Raw genomic sequence first — 15,988 nt, 5'->3', positions numbered from 1 at the left:
TTAAGTTAAATAAGCAAAAAACCAAGGTTTTAGCAAAAAATTTGACAGTTACAGAAACAGATGAGTTCTCTAAAGAAATGGAGTTGAATGTGGTTAAAAAAGTAAAATACCTAGGGGTGTACTTGACCTCCAAAAATTTGAATTTGTTTAAAGATAATTATGAGAAATGCTGGTCAGAAATCAAAAGAGACTTGGATATATGGTCAAGACTGAAACTTTCCTTGTTAGGCCGAATAGCTGCTGTAAAGATGAATGTATTGCCGAAAATGTTATTTTTGTTTCAGGCCCTACAGATCGTGGACAAGGTGGAATGTTTTGGAAAGTGGCAGAAGGATATTTCTAAGTTTGTTTGGCAGGGCAAAAAGCCCCGAATAAAGTTTAAAATATTAACTGATGCGAAAGAAAGAGGGGGATTTGCCCTGCCAGACTTGAGGCTATATTATGAATCTGCAGCCTTCTGCTGGTTGAAAGATTGGATTTTATTGGAGAACACTGATGTCCTGGATCTGGAAGGGTTTGACAATGCGTTTGGGTGGCATGCATATTTGTGGTATGACAAGGTTAAAGTGCACAAACTGTTTAAAAACCATATTGTCAGAAGAGCAATTTGGAGGGTCTGGATAAAATACAAAGACTTATTGGAGAGTAAAACTCCGAGGTGGCTCTCACCGGTGGAGGCCAAGGCTCGTAAGAGACCCAACATGGAGGCCCATTGGCCTAAATACTGGGAAATAATTGAAAAAACTGGAGACAATTGGAGGTTGCTAAGTTTGGAGAAATTGAAAACTAAGGTACGAGATTGGTTGCACTATGCGCAAATTCAAGAGGTACTTAAAATAGATAAAAAAGTTGGATTCCAGGTGGAAAAATCGAAACTAGAGACTGAATTGTTAGAGCCAAAAAGTAAACTACTTTCGAGAATGTATAACTTGCTGCTTAAGTGGAATACACAGGATGAGACAGTCAAATCCGCTATGATAAAATGGGCTCAGGATGTGGGGCATAACATTATGTTTGCAGACTGGGAAAGGTTATGGAACACCGGTTTGAAATTCACGGCATGTACTGCCTTGAAGGAAAATATTATGAAAATGGTATACCGGTGGTACATGACCCCAGTCAAGTTAGCCAAGATATATCATCTGTCTGACAACAAATGCTGGAAATGTGGAGAGGCGGAAGGGACATTCTTCCATCTCTGGTGGACCTGCCCGAAAGTGAAGGCCTTCTGGGAAATGATCCATAATGAACTAAAAAAGGTATTGAGATTTACCTTACCTAAAAAACCAGAGGCCTTCCTTCTGGGCATGGTGGACCAGAGAGTGTTTAAGAAGGACAGAACCTTTTTTATGTATGCTACCACAGCAGCAAGGATCCTGATTGCAAAATACTGGAAGATACAAGATTTACCCACGCTGGAGGAATGGCAATCGCAGTTGATGGACTATATGGAACTGGCTGAAATGACTGGCAGAATCCGAGACGCGGGAGAAGAAACAACTGAGGAGGATTGGGAAAAGTTTAAGGACTATTTGAAAAAACACTATAAGTTGTATGAATGTTAAAAAAAAAATGCACCTTTCAGGAAATTCTAGCTTCAGCAAATGTAAGTTATTGGAATGAAAATTAAGACACAAGAATTCAGAGGTAAAATAATGAAATAACTTTATTGTGTTTAATATAAAACATATAAGAATTGAGTGACAGTAAAATTGAAAATAGGGAACATGATAAAATGGAAGTTACAATAAGTTTTGAAATAAGTTAACAAATTGCTGATGCCTTATAAGACAGAGAACGCAGGGTTCGGAGGATGTGAGGAAGTCCTATAGGTTAGATGGAAAAAGAATATGGAAATTTGTTATTTATATCTCTCTTTCATATAACCACTCTTTATTCTTTTTTCTGTATTTCTGTATCTTTAAAAAAGCAATAAAAAATGTATATTAAAAAAAAAGAACAGTTTCAGGTTACGAACGGACCACTGGAGCGAATTAAGTACGTAACCAGAGGTACCACTGTACATGTAAAGTTCAACAATGTCACTTTCAGCAGTCATGGCTTCGCCCAAAATAATTCTGGGAGCTGTAGTTTGCTAAGGGTGCTGAGAGCTGTTAGGAGACCCTACAATTCCCAGAGCGGATTAACAATCACTCCCTTTTCATAGGAAACACTGGGAATTGTAGCTCCGGGAGGGGAACTGGGGTCTCCTAACAACTCTCAGCACTCTTAGCAAACTACAGCTCCCAAAGCCATGACTGTTTGAAGTGGCATCATACCACTTTAAATGTATTGTGTGAATGTGGCATATGTGACTGTTTAAAAAGGTTTGTGTGGTTATATGTTTTAGGGGGAAAGTGCAGGTTAGGCCCATGTTAAATCAGCCCCTGATTATATCTAAAGTTTGTTCAGGCTGCTGAGAGTTATACATGTTCCCTGAAGGGATGTTCTCTCTCTATGCCAGTCTTGATTCTACATTCCTACAGTTCCCAGTGCTTTTTTTCTAAGGCTATGCAGGGGTACACCCCCCTAAATATTCTGTGAATCTTTGTACTTTGGTCCATTTACTGTCTTTATTTTTCCTGATTTGAACTATAAAATTGTGATTTTCTTGAGTCAAAATGAAAGTACCCCTAAACATTTTTTTAGAAAAAAGCACAGCCTGTCCCCCTCACTGAGCTACAATTCTCAGAGTGGTTTAACAATCAATCCCTCTTCCCAGGGAACTCTGGGAGCAACAACAACTTACAGCTCCCAGAATCCTTTGGGGGAAGCTATGACTCTTCAAAGTGGTATCACAGTGTTTTAAATGTATGGTCTGAATGTGGCCCTTGTCCCTCTCTCTGCCCTCCCACAACTTCCTCCAGGAGCCTTTATTGCCCATTCATCCAGGAGAATGGGATGAACAACATCCCTTGTTGTCTTCTCCAGCATGTGATAATAACACCAAGGCCTGGGACTCTTTGTTCTTTCTTCACAATGAGCAAACTGTTGCTTGCCTTGTAGTCCATCCCTGAAATGGACCTGATGCACAGGGAGGGGACTATTGGGGGCAAGAAACAAGAGCTGAAGAAACCCTCCCTGTGGGACCATAACAACCTCTGTGAAAGACTGCCTTGCTCAGTGTCACATTGTTTTATTCAGGAGACATAATAATAATAATAATAATAATAATAATAATAATAATAATACCCCACCTATCTGACTGCATTGCCCCAGCCGCACTAGGCAGCTTCCAACATATATAAAAACATAATAAAACGTTGCACGTTAAAAAGCTTCCCTATGCAGGGCTTCCTTCAGATGTCTTCTAAAAGCCAGGTGGTTGTGTATTTTCTTGCCATCTGATGGGATGGTGTTCCACAGGGCAGGCGCTGCTACCGAGAAGGCCCTCTGTCTGGTTCCCTGTCACTTCACTCCTCACAGTAAGGGAACCGTCAGAAAGCCCTAGGAACTGGAACTCAGTGCCCTGGTTATCTCCTGCTTAGACTACTGCAATGCACTCTACGTAGGGCTACCTTTGAAGGTGACTCAGAAACTACAACTAATCCAGAATGCAGCAGCTAGATTGGTGCCTGGTACCATATAACAAGAATGAGGGCACAAGGAGAAGGGGACGACAGAGGACGAGATGGTTGGACAGTGTTCTCGAAGCTACGAACATGAGTTTGACCAAACTGCGGGAGGCAGTGGAAGACAGGAGTGCCTGGCGTGCTCTGGTTCTTGGGGTCACGAAGAGTCGGACACGACTAAACAACAACAACAACCATATAACACCGGTCCTAAAAGATATACATTGGTTCCCAGTACATTTTTGAGCACAATTCAAAGTGTTGGTGCTGACCTTTAAAGCCCTTAATGGCTTTGGCCCTGTATACCTGAAGGAGCATTTCCACCCCCATTGTTGGTGGTGTAGGAAGGGGTGTATGGTGGGTGCGGACCGCCCCAGGTGTCATCACTGATGGGGGTGACCGCGGGGCCTGGCCTGCAGTGCGCCCGAGCCACATGTCTGTCCTGGGAAGTGACACGGTGGCTCGGGCACCTGCAGGCTCCGGGCTGCCCGAAACGGCAACATGGGGCTTGCAGACTCCGTGGAGTTTCCATGCAGTGTGCTCTGCCTCGGTTTGCCCCGCCCCATGGGTGGCTTGCCCCGCCCCCGGGTGCAGGGCATTTGCACCACCACGGGAGCCCAAGCAGCTAGCTACGCCGCTGCCCATTGTTGAGCCCAGACACTGAGATTCAGCTCCAAGGGCCTTCTGGTAGTTCCCTCAGTGGAGAAGTGAGATTACAGGGAAGCAGACAGAGAGCCTTCTTGGTAGTCAGTCCTGCCCTGTGGAATGTCCTTCCATCAGATGTCAAGGAAATAAACAACTATCTGGCTTTTAGAAGACATCTGAAGGCAGCCTTAAGGAAGTTTTTAATGTTTGGTGTTTTACTGTGTTTTAAATGTTTTAAATTTTTGAAAGTCACCCAGAGTGGCTGGGGCAACCCAGTCAGATGGGCAGCATATAAGTTGTTGTTGTTGTTGTTGTTGTTGTCATCTATTTACTTAGAGCATTTTAACCCCTCTTTTCAGTTTTAAAAAGGCTCCCAATGCAGCTTTCATGAGAAAAATAACAAGACAGTCCCTTCCCTGCTGACAGAATTAGGTCTCTCTTTCTCTCCATCTCACCCACAGTTTTTTGCGACGGGAATCAGTCACAGAAATTGCATCAAAATTATGCAGATATGTCAGGTTTACACCATCTAATCCATCACAGAACGTTGGCAGCAAAAGCTTATTTATTTGTTTAGTAAAATTTACACACCACTTGATTGTTAAAAACAACAACCTCAAAGCACTTTACAAAGAGAATAAAACAATAAAATGATCACTAAAAAAGCCCTCTTTAAAACGCTGAAAAGATAAAATCAGGAATAACCGAATGCTTTGACAACAATAATGTTTTGATCAGGAGTTCAAAACACATATCAATCTTGAGCTGTTTCCTTCTAGGAATGAAGTCAGGGCTCCTTACCTAGCAACTGGGTCCCACATACAGAGAAAGGGCAAGTCACATTTTCCACCTTCACCCCACAAATTTAGCCCTATCGGCTGCCTCTGGATGGGCTGTGGCTGAATGTTGCCATCTGTAGGTGGCCTGTATGGCCGGTGTTCAAAAATGAAGAACCGCTGACTAATATCCAAAAACCTCAAAGCAATTGGGAATCATAAGCTCCCAAGGCTGAGAGCATCTATTCCAAGATGACCACTTGGATTCCCACCAGAATGACTAACATAGCTAGTCTGAGGCATTCTGTGAGAATTGGCCTCTTCAGTGGCTAGAATAATAATTTGGAATTTGGACACAGCTTTAGGATGTGGTGCATTGTGGGAAACTCTCTGGAGCTTCAGCCTCCCCCCACAAAAAAGGCACATTGGCTTGTTTACTAAGATCTTCTGTGTGAGGAGTGGGACCATGGAAGATGCCAGAAGCCAGCATGAGGGCTGTGTTGACATTTTGTCTGAATTCCCCTGGAATAAAGACAAGCTTGTTTGATGAGGGTTGTTCTGTTTGCCAAGCAGAACAATGAGAATCTGTTTCTGCTTTCTTTCTTTCGTTTTAATGTATTCTTGGGGCGGGGTAAACAAAACAGAAAAATGTGCAAACTGTTGACGGGACCTCACATCCAGAGGAGAGAAAGAGAGGCAGCAGGAAAGGATTCAGAAGAAGGATGAGGGAAAATCAGACATCGTCATCCTAAGTGGGGCATCACTATCATCTTCCTTGGCCAACCTCTCCACCGCCACCATAAGGATGTCTTTGTGAGGTCCAACTGGCATTGACATGGTCACCTGTGTTCCTACTGGGAGATGGAATGCTTCTCATCCGGAGAACTTGTCTTAGTGACATTGGCAGAGATGGACTTCCATTCTTCTCTATGATCTGTGCGGTGGGGATGGGAGATGTTGACTATGAGGCTGGATTAAGAGGAACAACAGTTCAGCACTCCATGGAGATGTGTCCCTGGATTGGTTTTGTACTCTCATGAGAAGCTACAGGTTCGGTGTCTCCTGACAGCTTCCGTTGCAATATTGTCAAAGTGGCTGGACAATTTACCTGTCTTTCTAGAGAGGTATGGTAACGGATGGTGGGACCTTCTCTGATTCTCTCTGTTCTCTACTTGTGGTGTATGAATGGTTGTGATGATGATGGTCATTGATCTGGACAGCTTTAAAAAAAGGGATGAGATGAATTCATGGAAGATAAGGCTATCAATGGCTATGTTTTGCCTCCACTATCAGAGACAATATGCCTCTGAATACCAGCTGGTGGAAACCACCAGTGGGGAGAGTATTGTTGCTCTCAGGTCCTGTTTGTGAGCTTTCTGTTGGGGCATCTGGTTGGCTGCTGCGAAAACAGCTGTGCTGGCTGGGGCTGATGGGAGCTGTAGTCTAAAGCAACTGGAAGAGGAAGTTGAGGAAGGTTGGTCTAGAATTTTCAAGCTCATGAATTTCCTTGGGGATCTCTGGCTGTCCTTGTTAGAAACTAGATGCTAGAAAAGGAACACCCAGGAACAACTCCCCTACGTGGAAAGTGTCTGGGACTTCTTAGTTTAGGAAAAAGGTGAGTCAGAGGTAACATGATAGAAGTTGATGCTTGGCATGGGGAAAGTGGAGAGGGGAAAGTTCGTCCCCCCTTCTCATAATACTAGAACCCAATGGAGACTATCCAATGAAGCTGAATGTTGGAAGATTCAGGAGAGATAAAAGAAAGTACTTGCTCTTGCAGTGCATAGTTAAACTGTGGAACTCCCTCCCACATGAGGGAGCGATTTCCACAAACTTGAATGGCTTTGAAAGAGTATTAGACAAATTCATGGAGGGGGAGGCTGTCCATGGCTGCTAGCCATGTTGGCTAAGCTCTGCCTAGTCAATCAAAGGCAGTAATGCTTCTGAATACCAGTTGCTAGAAGCCATAGTGGGGTGGGGGGTGGAGCCCTTGTGCTTGGCTCCTGCTTGCTGGTTTTCTGCAAGTATTTGGTTGGCCACTGTGAGAACAGGATGCTGAGCTAGATGGTCCATGGGCCAGATCCAGCAGGCAGTTATGTTGCTCATAGTGGAAGTGTATTTGTCAGTATGTGCATGTGAGAGGGCTGGGGGGATCCTTCTCAATTGCCACTCATTTTTCAGGCAAGGCCCTCCTCTGCCTTTGAAGTATGCACCAGATCCTGATCTTGGCTTCCTTATGTCTCTCCTCTCTTCCGGAAATCCCCGCTATTTACCAAAAGCCAACTGGAAATCCAGGTGTGTAAGACACATACAAACACACAGAGATGACTCTGCCTGATTTTGCACATTACCACTGGATCTCTGAGCACAGTGGTTCCCAAAGTTGGTGGGTAATGCCTCCTGGGGGGATTAACTAGGGGGTGGTGAGAAGGAAGGGGGTGGCAGAGGGGCACTGGAAGCATAAATGGCTATCAGACTTTGAGAAGCTGGTATCACAGGTCACGTTCATCGACTTTTTGGAATTTGTTAATCATGCTAAATCATTTTAAGTGGATTTTGAATAAATGCCCATCTCACAATGAGGTCAGGTTGCCTGTTTTTACCTATGTGGATGATCAGCTGATTGTTGGGGCCTCCAACAGCCCTCTCAGCCCTTCATCTGCCCCACACCCAAAGCCATATATCATGGCTCAGCACACATTCAATTTTAACCCTTGCAATGGCCACCATTCTATGACACACCTCACTTTTATCAACAGTTTATTTAGCACTAAAACACTGTCCTGGCAATATTTAAAATAAATAAATAAATCAGGGCCAAATAATTCAAGGAGCTGAGGTTTGTGAAGGGTGCTGAGAGTTGTCAGGAGGCCACTATTCCTATCACAGAAATACAACTTCCTCTTCTGAAGGAGAAAATTCCTTTTGTGGGTTCAATACAGAGGCTCACCCCAAATTCCCAGTTTATCAGACTTTATTCAGTAATGCATTTCCATTATGGCACATTGTGTCTAGGAAAAATACATCATCTAAGCTGTTTTTTAAAAAATAACTAATAATATTTTTTTATTTATACCCCGCCCTTCCCGGTTCAGAAAACCGGGCTCAGGGTGGCTAACAACAAATTTGAAACACTTATTTGTAATACAACATAGAAGCAGCATAAAATACAGTATAACATAAAATACAGTATACTGTATTTTTTGCTCTATAACACGCACCAGACCATAACATGCATGTAGTTTTTAGAGGAGGAAAACAAGAAAAAAATATTCTAAACAAAACAGTGGATGCATGATTTTTGTGGTTCATGCTGTGGCACTCTGGTTTCTCCTCAGAGCGAATAAATCTTTCGCCTTTTACTTAAGCTGTTTCATCCTCTAGCCGACCAACCACCTTCTGCCAGTCCACCACCTCCAACCAGAGTCTCTTAAAACACAACCCAAGGTTTTTTTTTGTTTGTTTGTTTTGCTGTATGCACCTTTTCTGGAGTTATTTTCCACTGTACCATTCAGCCCTTAGGTTCCTGCTAACAACTGCTTCTTTCTCGCTTTGTGGTCAGGACGCCCTGGCTTTCCTGAAAACGGGGTTTGCAGAATTTCTACCTTGCTTCACAAGGAACTCTGGGAATAGTAGCTCTGTGGAGGTAATAGGGGGTCCCCTAACAGCACTCAGGACCTTTAAGAAAAAACAGTTCCCAGGATTCTTTGAGGGAAGCCATGCCTGTTTAAGTGGCGCCATAGTGCTTTAAAGGTATGGTGCGGATGTGGCTGTACTGAAGTGGCCTTCCTTCCTTCCTTCCTTCCTTCCTTCCTTCCTTCCTTCCTTCCCTCTCACCCACAGCAACACCAGCGCCCCTCCAATACCTGCTGCAGCCAATGACCAAGCTAGTGCACACTCAGAGAGGAGCCACCGTCACCCTGCCCTGCATCCTGAGGACGCTACCCCAAAACTACAAAGTCAGGTGGAGCAAAGTGGAGCCGGCCGAATACATGGAGGTTGTCATCCTGATCACCAACGGGGTGCACCACAAAACCTATGGCCCGCTGGGCAGCCGGGCCCGCCTGAGGCGCAGCCACCGCTACGATGCCTCGCTGACCATCTCTGACGTGGCGCTGGATGATGAGGGGCGCTACCGCTGCCAGCTGATCAACGGCCTGGAGGATGAGAGCATATCTCTGGTCCTGCAGTTAGATGGTAAGGGGACTGGTGCGGCCATATTCCTGAGGGCATGAGAAGTCGTCGTCTTCTTCTTCTTCTAGAGAGCCAATGTGGTGTAGTGGTTAAGAGCGGTAGACTCGTAATTTGGGGAACCGGGTTCGCATCTCCGCTCCTCCACATGCAGCTGCTGGGTGACCTTGGGCCAGTCACACTTCTCTGAAGTCTCTCAGCCCCACTCACCTCACAGTGTGTTTGTTGTGGGGGAGGAAGGGAAAGGAGAATGTTAGCCGCTTTGAGACTCCTTTGGGCAGTGATACTCTTCTTCTTCTTCCTCTTCTTCTTCAATTAAATTAAATTTATATACTGCTCTTCCGAAGATCACAGGGCAATTTGCAAAATATAGATCTATGGAGGCCTTGCAAGACAGGTTGGAACCAGTGTGCAAGTATAAGCCAGTGTTGTGTAGTGGTTAGAGTGTCAGACTAGGACTTGGGAGAGATCAGCATTCAAATCCCCACTAGCTGGCAATGAAGCTCACTGCCTCTCAATGCTTTAAATGTATAGTGTAAGTGGGGCCAATGTTAAGATTACCACTATGTATAGTTACTGAGCAATCCTAAGCCTGTTATGTTAACACTCAGCCTCTGCCTTTTATTTTCAGTTTGTACTTTCAAATAAATTTAATAATGAAATACTTATTTTTAAAAAGGTAATTCAAGGCTCATCACCCCCTACTCACCTCCTCCCCCAAATTCTCTTACTCCTTCTCTCCAGGAATTGTCTTCCCCTACCAGACCAGCCAAGGGCGCTACAAATTCAACTATTTTGAGGCCAAAAAAGCTTGTCAAGAGCAGGACTCTCGCCTGGCAAGCTATGGACAACTTTATAAAGGTAACCCAATTTTTGCTGTTGTTTTCTTACTCATCTGCTAGGGATGGTTTTTACTGCTTTGCTTTGTTTTGGTTGTGGGGTTTATTTGCTGCTGTGTCATAGCTGTTCTTCAGTGAGGTTTTCTTCATGTTTTGTTATTTTGGATATGAGATTTTTAAAAATGAGGGGTGGTATATAAATGTTTTAATAAACAAACAGCTATGATGTTGTGGTTGCTGAAGAGGCCCCAGTCTTGTGGAACAATCTGCCAGTTGAAATTCAGCAGGCGCATTCTGTCTTAGCTTTTAAACGTTCAAATGAAAACTTTTCTATTCCGTCCAGTTTATGCAGGCAATTAATAATAAAATTTTCCACAGTTGTTAAGTTCATTTCTGATTTTATTTTTTTATGTGCTTTTTATTGTGTGGTTTTATGTACAATTGTTGTAAATCACTTTAATATTTTTTAAAAAAATATGAATAGCAATATATAACTATTTTTTACAAATAAACAAATAGCTCCTCTGAAAGTTCCAAGGGCCCTCCAAATTGGCAGGGGGGTTTTGTAGGTGCATTTTTGTGACATGTCATTGATACTATAGGCACATTCATGGTTGATTTATACTGGACCATCCACACATCATTTTGGTTTATTAGTTCTTCTCCAATGTTTCCCCAGTTTTACATTATTTCCATCCTGCAGGATAGTGCAACAAAAGCAGGACAGGAATAAAAACCAAACACCAAAAATGTTTGTGGCATAAAAAATACAGGATTCCAGGAGGAAGCTACAAGACTGGCACTGATGGGAAACAAGGCAGCAGTACTGAAAGTCAGATTGTGTGTGACTGCCCCGAAACCATCTAAAAATGGACAAAGCCTTTGTTTGTGTTTCAGCCAAACTGTGTCTTTTTTTAATTTTTGGAATGAATAAGAAACGCTCATGACTCTTTCTCCTTCCGAAAGGAAAAGGGAAACCCTGAAATGCCCTCCTTTATTTCTTGACTGATTGCTTGTTTTTGTTATCCTCCACCTTGCGCTTCTAGAAACAACCTGATGAAGCTTGTTCTGGCATACATAGAGATGGTGAGAACAAGCATCCCCTGACTGGTTGATGGATGTTGCTTCAAGGTGCAGGCAATGGACCAGAGGAAGCAATTGGTGCTCAGTTAACTTGTTGTATTGCATTTGTTGCTTCCTCTGCATTTAGCTTGGACAGAAGGGCTGGACTGGTGCAACGCAGGATGGGTCATGGAAGGAACAGTCCATTACCCCATCATTAACTCCCGCGAGCCCTGTGGGGGACGTCTTCTTCTCCCAGGGGTTCGAAGTTATGGCGCCAGGGACAAGCTGAAAGATCGGTTTGATGCCTTCTGTTTCAGTTCGGCTGTGAAAGGTATGTGGGTGCAGACCAAGCCAGAGGCTTGGCATGATTCATATACGAAGCAAATTTCTAGTCCCTACTGTTAGAAATAAACTTGTTTACGTAGCTCAGATTAATGGTTCTCAGCAGTTGTTTCCTGGACTCTGTGTTCATCTCTGGACAAGCAGTTTGTTCTCTCCTGGGTCCTTTCACCTTTCAGTAAAAAGTGGCATTCTGCCTCGTAAGAGTGTTGTGAGGCTAGGGCTCTAGGTTTCATAACCTTTCCCAAACCAAGCACCCAAGCATAATTTGTTTGGGCTTGACACAGACTTGTAACATACCCTTAAGCTCTCCCTCACCCCCATTCCTATCCCATATAAACCATCTCATAAGTTATAAACAAAAAAATTCAATTTTATGACATGAAAATGCCATATATTTTATGCTTTATTTTTCTAGTCTTTTTAATTTTGAAATAATGAGTGACTTGTCTAAAGTAGCACTATGCCAAAACAATTTTGATGAAATATTTCCTCCCCCTACCAAAGCGGCTTCTATTCCACCACCTTCATTCTTTAGAAATTATCTGTTGATTCTTGTGGGTCCCTTCCAAACCTGTGATCCTGTGTATGTGGGGTCAGAATCTATGAGAGGAACCTGCTGAACCAATTTTTGTTAAAGTAGTGACCTTGGCTGGCTAGTTAAGTACCATCATTTACATGCTCAAGAAGGTTGCCATATAGACAAATGGGTGGTCCTTCCCCCCCACACACACACCCTGCGTGGAGGCTACATCATCCTAGGAGGCTTGTCTTGCTCTTGTGCTAGATTCCAAAGCTGTGGCTGCGAGATATACCTGGAAAACTAATGGGGAAGCAAGATCTGTTGGAGCATTATTGCTGTGTGCCCCTCCATCCTAGGGAGTATATATGTTGTATCTATGTGTAAATAAAACCATATATCCTAAAGATACCATAATCTCCATCGACCTTCATTCCAAGGAAACCAAACTATGGGAATACACAGGCGTCCCCGGAGTCTCTCACTACCTAGAGATTGGGGTGTGTGCAACAATGTGTAGGATACCTGTTAAAATATTATTCCAGTTCCTCAGATTTTAATGCTGAGCAGGAAGGAACTAATGAGTACTGGGGCTTGTAGTCTTTCTGCCCTGCTCCCTGCCATTTGCAAGTCTTTTCATACCCTGGCAGTTTCCACAAACTGTGCAATTCTCCTATATTATTTATTGAATGCATTTCTATTGGCCTTTCTCAGACCGGGATTCAAGGCACATTTCAAACCAGCAATTAAAACACAGTTTGCTCTGATGGCGGCCAGTGATCAGCTTTGTCTTTCCCTTAGTTTCCAAAGGCCTGTCTGAACAGGAAGGTCTCAGCGTGCCGGCAGAAGGGGATACAAAGAGGGAACCAGTCTAGCCTCTCTTGGGAGGGAATCCCACAACCTGGGAGCAGCCACAGAAAAGGCTCTCTCTCAGGTCATCACAAATCATGTTTATGGGACAGATAGAAGGATCTTGGCACCAAGGCAGATTTGTATAGGAAGATATAAACTTTAAGGTGGCTTGGGTTTCAAGCCATTTAGGGCTTTATAAGTCATAACCAGCACTTTGTGCCCAGAAATGGACTGGTAGCCAGTGAAATTGTTTTAGCAAAGGAGTAACCTATTCCCTGTGGCTCCAGTCAGCAGTTTGGCTGCAGCATTTTGGACTAGCTGAAGCTTTTGAACACTTTTCAAGGGCAGCCCCATATTGAGCATATTACAGTAGTCCAGCCGGGTCGTAGCTAAATCCTTTGTGCATTGACTCTAACTCCCTCAACATCATTTCCTGCTTCTGCTTCTTCCCCCTCTGCTCCTCTACCCAGGCCGGGTCTATTTCATCCGGGGCCACATGAATTTCAAGGAAGCCACTCAAGCCTGCCGCAATGACAGGGCTGCCATCGCCAAAGTCGGGCAGCTGTACGCTGCGTGGAAATTCTCCCAGCTGGACCGCTGTGACGGAGGCTGGCTTGATGACGGCAGTGTGCGCTTTCCGATCAACATTCCCCGTGCCCACTGCGGGGGACTCACAAATCCCAGCGTCCACAGCTTTGGATTTCCCAGCAAGTTACGGAAGAAATATGGAGTCTACTGCTTCTCAGTGAAGTAGAGAGGATGAGAGAGACAGAGAAGTTTAGATGCCAGCTAGGCCCAAAGAGGACCACACAAAATGACACATATACAACCCTTTTGCAAAAGATTTCTTGGAAGGTGTTGGTATGACATCGCACAGGGGCTTTTCCTCACCATGACTTTTCCATGATCCCTATCTTAATCTAAGGATGGAGTTCATAGGTCACAGGCTTTGGAATCACACAAACTGCCTTTGTGTATTCAAGTGTAGGTATTTTTGGAGCCTTGTTCTGACTTTTTCTTCTTGAATTTGTACAACCTCTACATTTTTCCTAGGTTTGGAGAGAGATGTCCCACCCACTACTGACACTTGGGGTCTATGTCTCTCTCTCTGTGCCTGTTTACATGCACACTCAGAACTAGTTTGTTCTCAGTGTGCGGGATCCCATTATCTTGCCCTAATTAATGCAATACTTGACTGCTTTTAGTAATAAAGTGAATACCTCCTAAACAGGCACTAACTTTACAACAAATGTCCTGTTAATATGGACATTTGCTTGCAAACCCAACCATTGCTTCACTACCGTATTAAGTATTCTTTTTAAAAATATCTAAACCTGGAATCTTGATTTTTATTCTTCCTGACTTCATACAACCTCCAGTTTTGAAGAAAGGTATCCTGCCCACCTCAGTCACCTACTGACACTTGGGCCCATCTAGAATTATTTGGAGGAAGTCTTGACTGGTTAAAGTGATATTGTAGTTCTTTAAATTATCAGAGATCAAGGACACTTCCTAGGAGTCTGGGGCTGATTGGAATTGGGAGTCTAAGCAGATGGGGCTGATGGAAATTGTTTGTGAACACAGGATTTTATTTGAGATCTGGGAACAGAAACAAGATGTGGATCGAGTGTGAAATCTGGAAAATGGTGGGGCAGCCAGGAGTTATGGGGAAGGAATCAGGAGCCAGGTGATCCATTCCAAAAAGCAGGAGGCAAATTTCGACTTCTGTAAAGAGAAGAGGTCTGCTGCATAAAATTCCATCAGGAGCACAGGAAACAATGCACCATTCTAGACATGGATGCAGGGAAAGCTAGAAGGAGCAGAGGGCAGTTTGTCTGGCAACAAGTCTTGGACATCTGTCTGTGTGGCTGTTTTCCCGCCTTCATCACACTTACCTTTTGCCTTGCTCTTTCCAGGCACAGGTCCATGCTTTAAAGCTCTGTGTCTGAGGGCTCTTTTTCCCTCTCTAGAGCTTTCCATGCAAAAACTGCTCTTTAGTGCTCAATTGGAGCAAACAGCAATTTAGGGTGTCTGCGGATTGCCATTTGCTCTGATTCAGGATTTTGCAGGGAAAGCTCCGGAGAAAAAATGGTGCTCAGACACAGTGCTTTTAAGAGTGGACCGTGCCTAGAAAGAGCAAAGGAAATATGTGTGTATAAGAAGTGTGAGTCTTTGGCAAATGCTGGATGCCCACATTTTCCAATCAGCATGAAACCTCAGCCACATCTCCCCATCCAGAGACCACTTTTTTAGTGTTCAACACCAAAGATGAAAAAGTTTGACAAACATCCATTCATTTTTTTTTAAGTCTTGCTTAGGCAAATTGTATAGGGTGAAACCTAAAGGAGGAAGGAATCCCCTCCCGCAACAGCCAAGTGGAGACTCAGCATGCTCAATAGGCATGGCATGTTGACTGCCTGTTGTGTGTATATAGGAGGAATGGAAAATCGGGTTGGGATGCTGGGAAATGGAATGGAGTACCCTAAAAAAAAGCTGGCTGGTTGGAACCTGGAACAGGAACACACCATGCAAGTTTCTGTTGCAGGTCCTGCTTGTTAGCTACAGTAGCCAATTGGCCTTCCATATTCAGAGGCATTATACACTTCTGAATAGCAGGTGCTAAGACAGAAACAACAAAGGGGTGTTGTTTTTGCATTCTGCTTTTATGCTTCTCAAAGGTATCTGGCTGTTGGAGGAAGAGTATGATCTAGGTCAATCTCAAAATAACACAATGTAAGGAGGCTCTTAACTGTCATATTAGTTCTAGAAGATGGCTTAGAATAACATTTGCCAATCTGGTACCCTCCAAACTGGATTACAATGTGCTGACTGGATGGAAGTTGTAGTCCAACAACATCTGGAGGACACTAGGTTGATGAAGACTGGTCCAGAGTGTTCCATTCTGAGACTAATCACACTTAGTGATATGTGCTTTCTTGCACATGGATGCAAAGGGACATTTTAATAAGTAAATGTAAATACATAAAATATTCAGTTTCATTGTGCATGTGCAGAGGGCTTTGTACCCTCAAACTTGGGACTTACTTCTAAATAAACATGCTGAGGAAGGAATGAAGAGCGTTGTGGCTGTGATTAACAGAATCTTTCTTCAGGGAAAGAGAGCCATTGAATCCCATTGCACATCAGAAAAGTTTATAGAAAGTTAGCTATTCTCCACCCCAGCCCCCT

General features: G+C 43.7%; 1 protein-coding gene across 2 annotated transcripts; it reads left to right on the top strand.

The window, feature by feature from the left end:
- The first annotated feature begins 4,773 nt into the window (after positions 1-4,773).
- On the top strand, positions 4,774-15,875 carry HAPLN2 (hyaluronan and proteoglycan link protein 2). Of its 2 annotated transcripts, none has more exons than XM_083717581.1 (6): positions 4,774-6,132; positions 7,175-7,288; positions 8,837-9,190; positions 9,929-10,045; positions 11,234-11,419; positions 13,270-15,875. In XM_083717581.1, the coding sequence occupies exons 2-6, from the start codon at positions 7,201-7,203 to the stop codon at positions 13,551-13,553; spliced, it is 1,029 nt and encodes a 342-aa protein (XP_083573707.1). In that variant the 5' UTR covers positions 4,774-6,132; positions 7,175-7,200; the 3' UTR covers positions 13,554-15,875. The 2 variants fall into 2 exon arrangements, with proteins under 2 accessions (XP_083573707.1, XP_083573706.1); XM_083717580.1 differs by having other exon boundaries at positions 4,776-6,117.
- Positions 15,876-15,988: the final 113 nt, after the last annotated feature.

Source organism: Podarcis gaigeae, assembly GCF_964106915.1.
Source record: "Podarcis gaigeae genome assembly, chromosome: 16".
Classification (NCBI taxonomy): Eukaryota; Metazoa; Chordata; class Lepidosauria; order Squamata; family Lacertidae; genus Podarcis; species Podarcis gaigeae.
This window is presented reverse-complemented; position numbering and strand designations above follow the sequence as displayed.

What these genes read in the sequence shown, in the direction of transcription:
- HAPLN2 (XM_083717581.1), top strand. Translation starts at nt 7,201, where the DNA reads ATGCACCAGATCCTGATCTTGGCTTCCTTATGTCTCTCCTCTCTTCCG. An exon ending in TCTGGTCCTGCAGTTAGATG is followed by an intron (nt 9,191 to 9,928) that starts GTAAGGGGACTG and finishes CCTTCTCTCCAG; the next exon opens with GAATTGTCTTCCCCTACCAG. An exon ending in CTATGGACAACTTTATAAAG is followed by an intron (nt 10,046 to 11,233) that starts GTAACCCAATTT and finishes CTCTGCATTTAG; the next exon opens with CTTGGACAGAAGGGCTGGAC.